We start from the raw sequence: 14996 nt of genomic DNA, 5'->3' as shown, positions 1-14996 counted from the left end.
GTCAGGGGAAGCAGGTTCTTGTCTGCAAAGCTGCCTCTGTTAGGGGGAAGAGAGTGGAAAGTTCTTTGCATCTGCTGCTGAGCGATGCCAGAGTCAGGCAGGCTTTTCGACCCAGCACCCCAGCCCTGGCCCTGGTCCCTGCCCTCACCTCTGAGACCGGGTCTGAGGGTCTGACTGTACTGTGTGGGTGGCCTCAAGGCCCTTGAGCTGTCTGGTCCTCTGGGAAGCCTGCTCAGCCCCTGTGGCCAAGGCGGCAGCTGGTTCCTTCCGGGTCAGGAAGGTAGCACATTGTTGCAACCTTCCCTTCTGGGTTCTGCTGGCCTGCTCCTCTCCTGGGTCTTGCGTGAGCAGTCTTTGAGGCTTCTGTGGAGGCCTTGGAGGTGAGGAGAAGACAGGGCTGAGGGGTCCAGCCCATTTGAGTGTTTTGACTCCAGGGCACCCAGGACCAGACCTGTGGGTGCACAGCTTCACCTCCCAGGACCAGCCCCCTGCCAGCCTGTTCCCACAGCCCTCTCTCTGGGGGATTCTGGAAGCACTAGCTTGGAGGAGTAACCTCCGCCCTGGTCACCTGGATGTTCTCTTTGCCGATGGTGATCGCTTGGTCTTCCGCCCTCTGCTGCCTGAAAGGCAGAGTTGCATGCTTGGAGGCTGGGCCTGTCCTCCAGGCCTGCAGTCCCCCAGGCTGGGTTTGGGGTGGATCTGAACAACTGTCAGCAGGATGTGCGCTCCACCCTCACCACAGGCCTGCTCCTCTCTGCTGGGGAACCTGCACTTTTAGTCTTTTGAGTTTCTGCTCCCTTAAGCCATCTAAATTTTGTGACTCCATGCCAGAAGCTAACAGGAAGGCTGAGGTGCAGGAGAGAAGTAGGCCCCAGAGGCCCCAGGTCAAGGCATGGGAAGGTGGGGTCCAGCCAAGACGGGACTGTGGCTCACCTTACCCAAGGCCCCCTGGGCGGGAAGGATCCCTTCCTCTGGGAAGATGTGTCCCAGTAGCCAGATGCCAGTGCTGGCCTAGTCCCTCCCCAGACACTCACCTCTGCATCTCTTCTTCATCCCTCCTTCCAGCCACCTGCCCCCTTCTCTGGCCCTGGCCCATTCTTGAGTGCTCATGCGTGTTTCCTTAGTCGCTTCAGTCATGTCTGACTCTTTGCGACCCCATGGACTGAGGCCCGCCAGGCTCCTCTGTCCACGGAGATTCTCCAGGCAAGAATACTGGAGTGGGTTGCCATGCCCTCCTCCAGGGGATTTTCCTGACCCAGGGATTGAACCCATGTCTCCGGTACTGGGAGGCGGGTACTTTACCATCAGTGCCACCTGGGAAACCCACCCCTTCCTAATCCCATTCTCCCTGACCCTGGGCACCTCCCTCCTCAGCCCCCTCTCAAGGCAGGGCAGAGTTCTAAGGGTCTGCAAGGTAGGGCTTTCACTTGAAGGGGAGCCTTGGTCCGGAGGAGGTCTTGAGTCTCATTAGGCCCCAAGCCTCGGTGCTGTCTCCCCTTCTCTTTCTCCCTGACTTCCCTCTTCCTACCCACTTCCATCCCCACACTCCAAGTTCTCTTCCCTCTTGTTGCCATCTCCTCTTCCAGAAGCTTCCCCACACTGTCCCTTCTTCCCCACGGTGGAGAGGCTCATGCATCCGGGTGCGTGCATCTGGGTCACAGGCACTGTGTGTGTGCATGCCCGTGTGCCTGGCACGTGTGGAACATGCTTCTTCAACCTGCGTGTGGCTGTGTCACATGAATGTCTGTGTCACGTGCTGGTCAGCAGCTGGTGTGTGTGTGTGGGCTGCCTGCAGAAGTGCATCGTGACCCATGGACTCTCCCCTACACTGGAGGGTACCTCTGAGTGGAGGTGGTGGCCCCTGGAGGACCAGTCCCTCGGCTTCATTCTTCCCTTCCTTCAAGCCCTGCTGCTGCTGCTGCTGCTGCTAAGTCGCTTCAGTCGTGTCCGACTCTGTGCGACCCCATGGACTGCAGCCTACCAGGCTTCTCCGTCCATGGGATTCTCCAGGCAAGTACACTGGAGTGGGTTGCCATTTCCTTCTTCAAGCCCTGAACACCATCCTTTCCCCATTCCAGGCCTTCACCATGAGAGAAGTGGGAAGAACTCCTTCCAGAAGCCTTCTCGCCTGCCCAGTCCCACCTCCACGAGGCTCTTGCCTCAGACGATCCCCAAATGTCTCTTTTACATCTAAGAAGCCTCAGACAGGGCACAAGTGAGGTCTTGCCAAGACAAGTCATGACTCTCTGATGCTGGCCTAGAGGTCTGGAGCGGTGTGGGGGGAGTAAGCAGGGACCACACAGGGCTGAAGGAGCCCGCGGGGGGTGAGGGGGTGCTGGGGTGGCTAACAGTGCAGGTGGCATCTCTAAGCATTGGAGACCAGGATGCTGAAGTCAGAGGAGCTCACTGGTCCAGGAGCATTTGCACAAAAAGTCTGAGCCAGGGGGCCAGCACTGGAGGCTTTACTGGTTTTGTCTAGTCATTTCTCTGGGGAGGAGGGGGATGACAGCTTAAAATGGATTTTCAGGAATAATGGATTCCCTTTCATGGTTCCCGGCACCGAGCTGCAATGCAAAAGAGAGAGTGTCACTTGGGCCCTGGTGGGAAGGACAAAGGAGGGGTGAGCCCGGAGGCCTTTCTGAGGAGGGCGCAGGGGCTCAGACGGCCTCTTCCTGCTGTGGGATGTGGATGGGCAGCTGCCCCTCCATCATGTTCATTCATCACCAGGAAGCGCGGGGTGCTGGAGAACCCAGAGTCCTCAGTCCTGCCTCGCTGGGCATATCAAGGGCCCAGGGCTGAGACCTAGGGGTTCTCAGTAGGAAAGAGCGTGAGTGTTTCCAGTGAGGGTGAGGCCGTCTACACTCATGGTGAGAGACCTCCTAATGCTAGAATGGCATTCTAGTTCCGGCTTCGAACCCAAGTCCCTGCCCCCACCCTGGAGCGCTTACCCTCCATGGTCCCCAGGCCTCTGTCAGCCTGGCCTTGGCACTGCACCTCAGCCCACCGGAACTTTGTTTCCAGCAGCCTTTATGAGGTCACTGAGGTGGAGACATCACTCAGCCAGCCCCTCATTCCATTGTCCCCAGCTCCCCCTTGGCTGTGTGAGGAGTGGGCCCGCCTGCACATCCTAGGGGGAGCCGTGGGGCAGCCTCACTTACTCTTTTGCAGCTCCTTTTGGCTGAGGGGACGTGGTCGGGGACTGGAGAAACTTCAGCTCCCCTTCAATGGTGGCCCTCTTGAACCCTGGCTTTCTGAGGTCAAGGTAAGGGTGAGGGACGTCCTCATCTTCTTGCTTTGGGGCATCCTGTGGTTTCCTGGCTTCTCCTGGTTCCTCTGGCGGCTTCTCATCCTTCGTGAGTTTTCCCTGCTCTGGCTCGTCCGTGGTGGGCTGGGCAGCATGATCCACGGCAGGCTCTGTGGGAGGTGGCATGGCCTTCTGGGGTGTGGTCTTGATCATGTGCTGCAATCTGGGCAGGTCCATCCTGCTGGAGGAGGCCATGGCCAGGGTTGATGCGAAATTGATCAGCTCTTCCAGGCCCATGGTGGGTGTGCAGAAGGACGGCTCGGGGCTTAGAGTCTTCTGGGAGGCTTTGTCTAGAGGGCCTTGCTGGGCGCTGGGGTTCTGGCTCTGCTTCTTGGAGCTCTCAGTGTCCTTGGGGACCGTCTGTTGGGCAGGGCATATGGTGGTCTTTTTTGTGCTCTTCTGGAAGGGCTGCGTGCTGATCACTGGTTGCAGGCTGTGTTCTGACACCTGGATGAGCCTGTCTACCCAGAAGAGGTGCCTGGAGGTCTGCACGTGGATGGAGCGGTAGTCCTCGTCCATGGAACTCACGTAGCTGGAGTTGGACCTCATGCTCAGCTGTCTGATGTCTGGCTTCGTTAGCCCGTCTCCATAGGGTTGGGGGGACTCTTCCCTGTACCCCTGGGGCTTGGGGTCTTCCTGTTTGGCCTCGGGCTCTGTCTGTGGGAAGGGTTTGGGCTTCTGTTCTGGCTCCACTTGAGGGAGCTTTTCTTCGGGAAGCCCCGGCTCTAGCAATTCATTCTCCAGCTGAAAGGTTTCAACAGGAAGCTGAGGCTGCGCCTGGCCCCCCCACCCCAACCTCCGCGGTTCTCCCCATCCCCCATTCTCTGCCCTGCCCCACCCCCCCGCCACTGTCCTTCTGCTCACTTCCTCCCTGACACTTGCCTCCTCCAAGTGACCTGCTTGGGGCAGGGAGGCAGTGGGGGCAGCTGGTGAGGGTGGGTGTGCATGTGTGTGCCAACCCTGGCCTGGTGCTAGGGTTGGTCCTGTAATTGTCCAGGGTGGGGGCTTATCAGGCTTTAGACAAGATGAGCCTCAAAGACCCCTGCCCCTGGCCTCCCGCCTCCCCCTAGGAGGTGATACAGTCTGCTGTTACCTCCATGTCATCTTCCTCTTGTATTGGCTGGAACTGGTTTTGGTTTATGTCACCCCTAAGACAGAAGGAGACAGAGTGGGTGACAGGCCTCCGTGCGGTAGGGAGAGTAGCTTCTGGGGAGGGTCTCTGGTGCCCTTAAAGTCTCCTGCCTTGTGCAAGGACTGGCAAGATGCTCCAAGCTCACTCCCCTGGTGGCACCCTCTCCCACTGAAAATCCCATGGCAGACTCATATTCTCAAACTTCAGTGAGTTCAGAAAGCGCCTAGAGAGCTTGCCAAGTTGCTCGCCTCCCCCTACAATCTCTGCAGAGGAGACTGACTCCTTGGGGGAGGTCCCCCGATCTGTTGCAGTCCCCTTCCTAGAAGCTTGTGTCTTTTATTTCAGTTGGCGGTTGAAGCCCAGGAATCTGCATTTTAATCTAGCATTCCAGTGGGCCAGTGTCTTGCAAGCGGCTCATCACAGAGGGAGAAAACCAGAGGGACACCCTCTCCAGAACCTGCCCGCTCTCAGCTCAGCAAATCTGAAGTACAAGGGTGTGTGTGGAGGGTACCCTTGGTTCTTACTGCTAGTTGGCTGCCATCTTGACCGCTGCCCTCAGTCATTGTAACCTTTCTCTTACTTTAGGCACCTGCCCACCCTCCCCTTGGACAGTTCTGATCTCAGAGAAAGGCAATGCTAAGGGGTCAGGCTCCATCCAGGTCCTGGATGTACCCCACCACCCTTCAGTCCTCCTCCAATGTGAGGGATTGGGGGCGGAAGCAGAGCAGGGGATGGCCTCCATCCCCACCCCTGCTGCCTTCTGGCCTGGATACTGGCCTAGGGGAGATTTTGGAAATAAGCAAGATAGAGGGAGATCCTGAGTGAGGGTGGGTGATCTCGGGGGTTGGGGAGAAGTCCTACGGTGATGGGGAACTGGTTCTCACTGTGAATCCATAATGTCCACCGACTCTTTGCCACAGCAGGGAAATCCATTGGCACCTGGCAGGGAGAAGGACGTGAGGGCAGGGGAACTGCACGTGTCCCTGAGCGAGTCTGGAGCTCAGGCTGGTGGCAGTGCTGCAGCCACCCCCCTCCTTCCCTGTCCCTTACCTAAGCCCATGTGCCATCCCCTTGCCCATCCTGCCCCTTGCCAGCATCACCAGCACCCCATCCTCCACGTCTGCTCCCTTCCACCTTTCGTGATCCATCACTGTCTTCCATTAGGGCAAATATGAATAGCGGTCACTTCTGTTCACTGAGTGCTAGAAACTACCCCAGGGATTGTGTTGAGCACTTTATAGGCTTTAGTTCTTTGAACACATGAGAAGAGGTTCATTTGCCCAAGGTCCCTCAGCTGATCACTCAGGAAGTCAGGACTTAGATGCAGGCTTCACTTAAGGAGCTCTTTACTGCCCTGCCCTGAATGTCATCCTATCCTGGAGCCTGTAACTGTGCGGGGCTCTCTGTCGCACCCCAGGTGAACTTTCTTCATCTTTTCCATTCCTGCCCCTGCTCCCCTTTCTCCACTCTGTCTGGCCAGGCTTCAGATCTGCCACTCACTCTCATCCTAGCCACTCTTATCCTGTCCTCTCTTCCCCCAGCTTCTCATGCCATTTCACATCCTGGGATCATCTATTTCCAACGCTGGGCCAGAATTCTCACCCCAGGTGGTTGATTTGAGGGGACGTGTGCTTGCTAAGTTGCTTCAGTTGTGACTGACTGTGTGACCCATGGACTGTAGTCTACCATGGGATTCTCCAAGGCAACAATACTGTAGTGGGTTGCCATGCCCTCCTCCAGGGGATCTTACCAACTAAAAGATCGAACCTGCATCCCTTAGGCCTCCTGCAGTGGCAGGAATATTCTTTACCACTAGTGCCAGGTGGGAAGCCTATCTGTTTATTTCGGAACATGAAACATCCTTTGCAAAGGAGATTGGCTTCTTGGAGTACGTCCCCTCTCACAGTCCCCTTTCCTAGAAGCTTGTATCTTTTATTGCAGAAGCTTCTCTTTCATCCTTTGGTGATAGGGGCCACCAGGCTGTCCCATTCTCTGAGCCCCAGGGTGGTGGATAGGGGTTGATGGTGGGGCCATTATGGCAATGAGCAAGCCAGGATCCCTATGAGCCTGCAGTGTGACAGGAAGTGACAGCCTTAGCTCTGGCTGAGAAGAATTGCTCCCAGGATTAGATTAGAAGGATTAGAATGTTGCTGTGGCCTCTTCCTAGAGGTGGAGAGGTTGGGGAGGGTCCTTGCATGGCTGATATTGGGTCCTGGGCTTTGGGTTGCTCCATGCACTTCCTAGCTGATGCTAGTGGTAAAGAACCCACCTGCCAATGTAGGAGATGTGAGAGACATGGGTTCAATCTCCGGATCAGGAAGTTCCCCTGGAGGAGGAAATGGCAACACACTCCAGTATTTTTGCCTGGAGAATCCCATGGATGGAGGAGCCTGGTAGGCTACTGTCCATAAGGTCGCAAAGAGTCAGACAGGATTGAAGTGACTTAGCAAGCATGCACCCACAGGTTCAGCCTGGGCCTGGGATCCTGGATCAGCTGGGTGACTGGGCTAAGAGTGCACCAGGGGTAGGCTCCCAGTGGCCGGCTCAGTAGTCTCTTCAGAACTCATCACTTTTGACCACCATGCTTTCTTTGACCATCCCTCAACTTCCTCCCCACATCTCTTCTGCTCCATTTCTACCTGCCCCAACTGCTACTGTGCCTCAGGCTTCTGACCCCACAGCTTTCTTTTGCTTTGTGGTTGTTCATTTGCTAAGTTGTGTTCAACTCTTTGTGACCCCGTGGACTACAGCACACCAGGCTTCCCTGTCCTTCACCATCTCCCAGAGCTTGCTCAAACTCATGTCCATTGAGTAGGTGATGCCATCCAACCAGCTTGTCCTCTGTCATCCCCTTCTCCTCCTGCCTTCAATCTTTACCAGCATCAGTGTCTTTTCTGATGAGTCTCCCTTCGTGTCAGGTGGCCAAAATTTTGGAGCTTCAGCTTCAGCATCAGTCCTTCCAAGGAATATTCAGTATTGATTTCTTTAGGATTGACTGGTTTGATCTTGCTGTCCAAGGGACTCTCAAGAGTCTTCTCCAACACCACAGGCCAAAAGCATCAATTCTTTGGCACTCAGCCTTCTATATGGTCCAACTCTTACATTCATACATGACTACTGGAAAAAATATAGCTTTGACTAGATGGATCTTTGTTGGCAAAGTAATATCTCTGCTTTTTAATATTCTGTCTAGCTTTCTCATAGCTTTTTTTCCAAGCAACAAGTGTCTTTTAATTTCATGGCTGAAATCACCATCTGAAGTGATTTTTGAGCTCAAGAAGATAAAATCTATCACTGTTTCCATTGTTTCCCCATCTATTTGCCATAAAGTGATGGGACTGGATGTCATGGTCTTAGTTTCCTTTGCTTGTTTTAAAAAATTTCTCTGGGAAGTTTAATCAACACCTAAAGCCTTAACTCTTCCATAAAAAGCAACTGGATATGGATAGAAGGAAAAATTATTATGGTATGCACCTCACTGCAGCACTGGGGTTTAGAAGCAAAAAATCTGAGGTTGACTCAACTTGGGGCCTCTATATTCAACCTGGGAATGTTCTATTAGGGATTCAAGTGACATTTGATAGTGTATGAAATAATATCGACTTCCAACTGTGGATTGCTTTATATAGAAAGGCATTGATTTTGTATCCTGCAATCATCCTAAAATCTTATTGGTTCTAGTAGCTTTTTTTGTTTTTTTCTAAAGTAGCTTTTTTAAGATTCCATGGGGTTTTCTACATAAACAATAATATTTGTGACTCAACATAGTCTTCTTCCTTTTCAACCTGGATGTCTCCAAGTTCTTTTTCTTGCCTTATTGCACTGAGAATAATCTCTGGAACAATGTGGAACAGAATTGAGAGTAGATATTCTTGCTTTGCTAGTGAGCTTAGGGGAAAAGTATCCAGTATTTCATTATGAAATACAATGTTATAGTTTTTCTCATAGATGCTATTTATCAGGTTGAAGAAGTTTCCTTCTATTCCTACTTAATTTTTAAATAGGAAAGGATGTTGGGTTTTATCTGATGCTTTTCCTGAATTTATTGAGATTATCATGTTTTTCTTATATTCTGTTACTATAAGTTATGTATGTATGGCTGTATGTGCTCAGTCGCTCAGTCATGTCTGACTCTTTGTGATCCCATGGACTAAAGTCCGCTAGGCTCCTCTGTCCATGAAATTCTCTGGGCAAGAATACTGGAGTGGGTTGCCATGCCTGCCTTCAGGGGATCTTCCCAACCCAGGGATGGAACCCAGGTCTCCAGCATTGTAGGCAGATTCTTTACTGCCTGAGCCATCAGGGAAGCCAGGGAAGTTATATATAGCATGTGCTAAATATATTACATATTATTCTGCTAATAATTCTATTATAATTTGTTTATGGTGAGATCTTGTATTCCTGGGATAAATCTCACTTGATCACAATGTACTACCTTTTTATACATTGTCAAATTTTATTTTCTAACTTTTAAGATGAATTTTCACATATATGTTCATAAGGTCTATTGGTATGCAATTTTCTATTCTTATAATGTCTTTCTTTTTATAATGTCTAGGATGTAAGGTTTTGACAGTAGAGTAATGCTGGCCTCATAGAATGAGTTGAGGCATGTCCCATCTTCAATTTTCTGAGTTTGTGTAAAATTTTTATTATTTACTGATTATGTTTGGTAGAATTCACAAATGAAGCCTGTGGACCTGGACCTGGAGTTTCCTTGTGAGGAGATTTTTAATTACAAATTCAACTTAAAAAATAGATACAAGGTTATTTAGCCTACCTATTTCTTTCTTTTTTATTATGATAAAATACACATATCATAAATTGCTCTTTTAAAATTATTTTTAAGTATGCAGTTCAGTGGTATTAAGTATATTATCATGCAGCCAATCACCACTATCCATTCCCAGAATATCTATTTCTTCTTGAGTGAGGTTTTGGAGTTTGTTTTTTTTTTAAAGGAATTTATCCATCTCATCTAAGCTGTCAAGTTTATTGGCATAAATTGTTCCTAATATTCCCTAATCATTTTTTCACATCTGCAGAGTCTGTAGTGATGTTACCTCTTTCATTCCTCATGCTGGTAATTTTGGTCTTTTTTTTTTCCCCTTGTCCAGTTTGGCTGTAGATGTATCAGTTGTGTGGGTCTTCTCAAACCTGCCAGAGATATGTCTGATTCCTGAGTGGTCACATTAAAGTAATATCTGCAAAGCAATAGGCTCCTGCAGTCATAGGCTCCCAATCAGCTTTTTATGATTTCACTCTTATATGTGGACAACCAAGCATCACTAGGCATTTGAGAAAACTGCTAACATAGGAGAGCTAGACTGAGAGAAAAGACTACTCCAGAACACCAGAAGAGAAACAAGGGAACTGAAAAATTCTAATCATCTTCAGAGACTCAGAGTTTAAGATATTCAGCAACATATATATTGCATCCAAAGAACAAGAACAGGATACTATTTTAAAAAGAACTATGAAAGGAAAGAGCTTTCTAGCAAACAATTAAAAAATAAAATACAGAGACTATTCCTAGAAGGTAGAATTAAAATATCAAGATGATGTGAGAGAAAAGGATCAAAAGGAAATCCAGTGCTGGGTTATAGAAAGGAGATTCAGAAAGAATGGAGACCATGGAGAAGAAAAGCAAAATCAGTATTTCCCTGAGCTGAAGGATGTCATTAGCTTAAAAATGTTTGCTGAATACCCAACACTATAGATGCCAAAAGATCTTTGCTCTAAAAGTTAATTGCACCAGGAACAAAGGATTCCTAAATACTTCTAAGTGAGAAACAAGTTAACAACAAGGGAAGGAGAATCATACTGGCGGTGGAGTTAGCAGTACAGTTGCTTTTAACATTCTGAGGGAAATGGTTTTTAACCTAGAATTTTATATCCAGCAAAACTATCATTTCAGACATGGAAAAGTAAGAAAGTTTATTCCTTATTTTTGGGAAGTTATTTGAGGATGTGCTAATGCAAAATAAAGGTGTAAAACAAGAGAGTCAGGGATGAAAGAGCATATCCAACCCAGGAGAGCAGCTGAATCCCAGATGTTAACTGTATAGAGGCCTACACATTGGTGCAATAGGATGAAGGCTCCTGGGCAATAGGTCTCTGAAATAAAGAAAACCTAACAGAATAGTTAACTAGATGTAGAGGTTGAAGAAAACAAAGACTATGATAAAAGCAAAGAGTATAAGTAAAAGGCCACTAAAAAAAACCCGGAAAAACAAAAAGCTGTATGAGAAAGAAAAGGTAATTGTGGTACCTTTTATGGCTCTGCAGTGAACAGTTTTCATGTAGTCATGATAATCCTATTTATTAACTTTCAACATTTAGAATCAATATATAGGCAAAATTTGAAAAACATAATTATGGTTATGGGACAATGTGAATGCTATCCACCTTGATATTAAAAAATAAACATACAGGTTAGAGTCTTTGGGAGCTACAAGGCAGGAAGGAAAGTTGAAGGAAAAGGTAGGGTCACTAAAACATCTTACTATATGTGTGTCAAAAGATACTCTCTAAAGTTGATGAAAAAATAAATATATTAAATTTACAAAGGCATTAGCAGATCTAAAAATAATTGTTATTGGGAAGATGGGGCAGGGTGGTTCCATTACAGTGGGTAGGTGGTCCAAGAAGAAGCCTGTGAGCTTGTGGAAAGATGAAATGGTAACCAGGCAGAAAAATAGTTCAAATGAAATAGTGGTGGTTGCTCTGAGGAGTGAGGCTTGGGATGTGGTATAGGGGATTCTTGCTTTTCAATCACTGAATAAGCTCTTCAGTACTGTTCAACCATATGCATGTATTTCTTGGATAAAAGTTAAAAAGAAATGTGGAGCTCCAGGGATACTTCCCTGGTGGTCCAGTGGCTAAGACTCTGCCCAGGGTTTGATCCCTGGTCAGGGAACTAGATCCCACATTGCCACAACTCAGAGTTGGCATGCTGCAACTAAAGATTCCACATGCCACGACAAAGATTGAAGGTCTTTGTGAAGATTGAAGGCCTGGTGTAGCCAAATAAATATATTTAAAAAATGCCGAGGCCAGCTATTGTCCAGGGATTGTGCTAAGGGCAGAGGACATAGTGATGAACATACACAATCTCTGCCCCTTGGAGCTTTCAAGCCTGTGGCTGTACCACAGGAGACCCTCCAATCTCTATTTCATACTCTCACTTGACCCTCCAATTTCTATTTCTTACTCCCACTTCTCCTGAGTTCTAGACTTAAACTGCAGTCACTGATTACACATTTTCCCCTCAGGAGGCCTCAACTTCACTTTGTTTAAAACCCTATGGATTCCTTGTCAAAGCCTGAGTTGAGTAGTTTGAATAGAATTCCCCTTTCCTATTGTCATGACTAGGTGAGCTAGGGGCTCACCTCTTCCTAAAGACCTCCCAGACTCTACCTCAAGGTGCTAAGCTGAGGAGTCTTCCTCCAGTTGCTCCCTTCCTCTCTACCCCCAGGCCCCCCCACAGCAGACCTCTATCTAAGTGCACAGCTTCAGTTAGAGGTGGGTTGGGTGTGTGATTTGCTTACTTTGAATCTCTGATCCTCTACACAGAGTCAGGCACAGGTGGATTCTCAGCAAAAGTCTGTGCAAAGAATGGTTTCCTGGGATTTCGCTGGTGGTCCAGTGGTTAAGAATCTGCCTGTCAATGCAGGGGATATAAGTTCGATCCCTGGTCTGGGAAGATCCCATCTGCCACGGAGCAACAAAGCCCATGCGCCACAACTACTGAGCCCACGCTCTGGAGACCATGCTCTGCAACAAGAGAAGCCGCCACGAAGGGAAGCCCGTGTACCACCACTGGAGAGTAGCCCCTGCTTGCCACAGTTAGAGAAAGTCTCTGCATAGCAATGAAGACTCGGTGCAGCCAAAAATAAATACATAAACAAAATTATTTAAAAAAAGAGAATGGTTTCCTTATTCCTCTCACCCCGCGAAACCCTTCAGATTATCTCCCATTTTGGGCATCAAGTTCATACCTTGGTGTCCAGACTCTAGGATGGCCAACACAGTTCTGCATGTTTGACCCATCTTCCTTTCCAATCTCTCATCTCTTAATAAACTCCTCTCCCTGGTTTCTTCATTTATCCTATCATCCCAGTTAGAGACCTGGGTCACTTGCAACCTCCTCATGTCCCCAGCTCCTGACCTTCCCACCACTATTAATGACCCAGTGCACATCGTTTCTCCATCCCCACTGCCTCTCCCCTCTTCTGACACCAAAGTCAACACAAACCCAGGACTCATGATCCCCTCAACACTCGGTGCTTGAGTGCTTTGCATGCATTCAACCCTCAGGGCCACACACTGCACAGGTGGCCATGACTCTCCTCTCATATATGAGGAAGTTTGCTCAAGTCACACAGCTCTTAAGAATAGCACCATGACCTGAACACAAGTCAGATCGGCTCCAAACCCCATGGTGCTACCCACTGTGCTGGCTGAAATTTCTCTAGGCCTTTAGCTGATGTAATACAACATAGGCTACTGATCCACATTCACCCTGACCCCGGCTCCAACCCGGGCATTTCAATGACTGCAGAACAAGCCTGTTGCATCACACCTGCTCACATCCAGACTCTAGGGTGGCCTCAAAGATCCTGCATAGTCTGATCTCTGCCTTTTTTCATCTCCTGGTATCCAGTTCCCTGCCTTGCCCCAAGCTCAAGAGGCCCTGGAGCGTGGAGGGAACTTTTGTGCCTCAGTGCCTTTGTACATGCTGTTTCTGATACTCAGAAAGTCTCTCTCCTGATAAAAATCCTACTCATGCCTGACAGCCCAACTCAAATCTCCATTGTCATTATCTCTGTGACATACCTGGCTGTCTAACCCAAATTTTAATTTTTAGTTGACTCATTAGACTCAGGGCCTAGCACAGAGTAAGAGTAAGTGCTGACAAATAATAAACGTTAGAGAGTGTGAAGAAAAAAAAAAACCCTCCTATGCTGTTTGTGGGAATGTAAATTGGTGCAGTCACCATTGAGACCAGTATGGAGATCCCTTTAAAAACTAAACAGAGTTACCACAAGATCTTACAATTCCACTGGAGAATGTCTGGAGAAAACTCTATTTTGAAATGATACCTGCACCCCAATGTTCATTACAGCATTCACAATAGTCAAGACATGGATGCAACCTAAATGTTCATCAACAGATGAATGGATAAAGATGGTGTGATACACACACACACACACACACACACTGGAATATTATTCAGTCATAAAAAAGAATGAAATAATACCATTCACAGTAACATGGATGAAGTGAGTGAGTGAAAATCTCTTAGTCGTGTCCGACTCTTCACGACCCCATGGACTATACAGTCCATGGAATTCTCCAGGCCAGAATACTGGACCACTCCAGTATTCTTAGTCGTTCCCTTCTCCAGGGAACATGGATGGACCTAGAGATTATTATACTACTGAAGAAGCCAGACGGAGGAAGACAAATATGATATGACTTATATGTGGAAACTAAAAACAAACAAACAAATGAACTTATTTACAAAACAGAGACTCTCAGACACAGAAAACGCATAGTTACCAAAGGGGAAAGCAACTTCCCTGATGGCTCAGGTGGTAAAAAGCCTGCCTGCAATGCAAGAAACCTGAGTTTGATTCCTGGGTTGGGAAGATGCCCTGGAGAAGGAAATGGCAGCCCATTCCAGTATTCTGGCTTGGAGAATCCAATGGACAGAGGAACCTGGTAGGCTACAGTCCACGGGGTTGCAAAGAACTGAAAAGGACTGAGCAACTAACACTTTCAGTTTCAAGGGGGTGGGTGGGTAGGAATAACATGCACACTGCTATATATTAAAATAGATAACCAAGCAGCTGTAGAGCACAGGGAACTATACTCAATATTTTGCAATAACCTATAAAAGGATCTGAAAAAGAATATATATATATGTATATCTTACTGAATCATTGTGTTGTACACCTGAAATTAACACATTGTAAATCAACAATACTTCAATTAAAAATACAATAAAACACAGTTCTCTAAGATAAAAAAAAAGAAAAAAGAGAAGGGGATGCAATAAACATTGCAGGAGTGATTTAAGATCTCTGCATCCGTTTGTTTGTTGAGGGGAAAGCTGTTCTCTGGTTGTTGATTTTTGGCACGTTTTGAAGGCTGGCCCAAGTCGTCCTGGGAGAGAAAGTTCTGAGAAGAAAGCCGCCAATCCGGGGGTGGGGGAAATCTGGGCCCCCTTGTTAGACACCTGGGAGATCCAGGGCCCTGAAGGGAAACCATCTTTGTTCAAGGGCACAGAGAGAAGTGCAAAGCACGACGAAGAGGATCAGTAAATATCTGTTGAAGCACACTGCTTTTCTCTGCAAAAGCCTCAAGCACCAACCACGGAAACACTTGATTTGATTTGGAGCGGGGGTGTTTCCTCTGCAGTTTGGGGTAATTCATATATCGCTTCCTGGGCACAGGGCCTCTACTCTGTGTGTCCAGAACGCCCTTACCCCTCAGTGTGCACGTGTATCTGTACACGCGCGCACACACACACACACACACACACACACACACACA

The 14996-nt window shown here is 48.2% G+C and overlaps 1 protein-coding gene across 1 annotated transcript; it reads right to left on the bottom strand.

Moving 5' to 3' along the window:
* Nucleotides 1-2034: 2034 nt before the first annotated feature.
* SPATA32 (spermatogenesis associated 32) lies at nt 2035-3896 on the bottom strand. Its single transcript, XM_010832508.1, has 2 exons — nt 3159-3896; nt 2035-2564 (listed from the first exon to the last, which is right to left on the bottom strand). The coding sequence occupies exons 1-2, from the start codon at nt 3851-3853 to the stop codon at nt 2480-2482; spliced, it is 780 nt and encodes a 259-aa protein (XP_010830810.1). The 5' UTR covers nt 3854-3896; the 3' UTR covers nt 2035-2479.
* Nucleotides 3897-14996: the final 11100 nt, after the last annotated feature.

Source organism: Bison bison, unplaced genomic scaffold (assembly GCF_000754665.1).
Source record: "Bison bison bison isolate TAMUID 2011002044 unplaced genomic scaffold, Bison_UMD1.0 scf7180017861046, whole genome shotgun sequence".
Lineage (NCBI taxonomy): Eukaryota > Metazoa > Chordata > Mammalia > Artiodactyla > Bovidae > Bison > Bison bison.
The sequence above is the reverse complement of the archived record's forward strand: the minus strand, read 5'-3'. Positions and strand labels throughout refer to the sequence as shown.

Excerpts from the sequence above, each read along its gene's own strand:
- SPATA32 (XM_010832508.1), bottom strand. The coding sequence starts at position 3,853 with ATGAGGTCCAACTCCAGCTACGTGAGTTCCATGGACGAGGACTACCGC. Across the intron at positions 2,565-3,158 it reads CCAAAAGGAGCTGCAAAAGA|CTCGGTGCCGGGAACCATGA; the intron begins GTAAGTGAGGCT and ends TTTGCATTGCAG.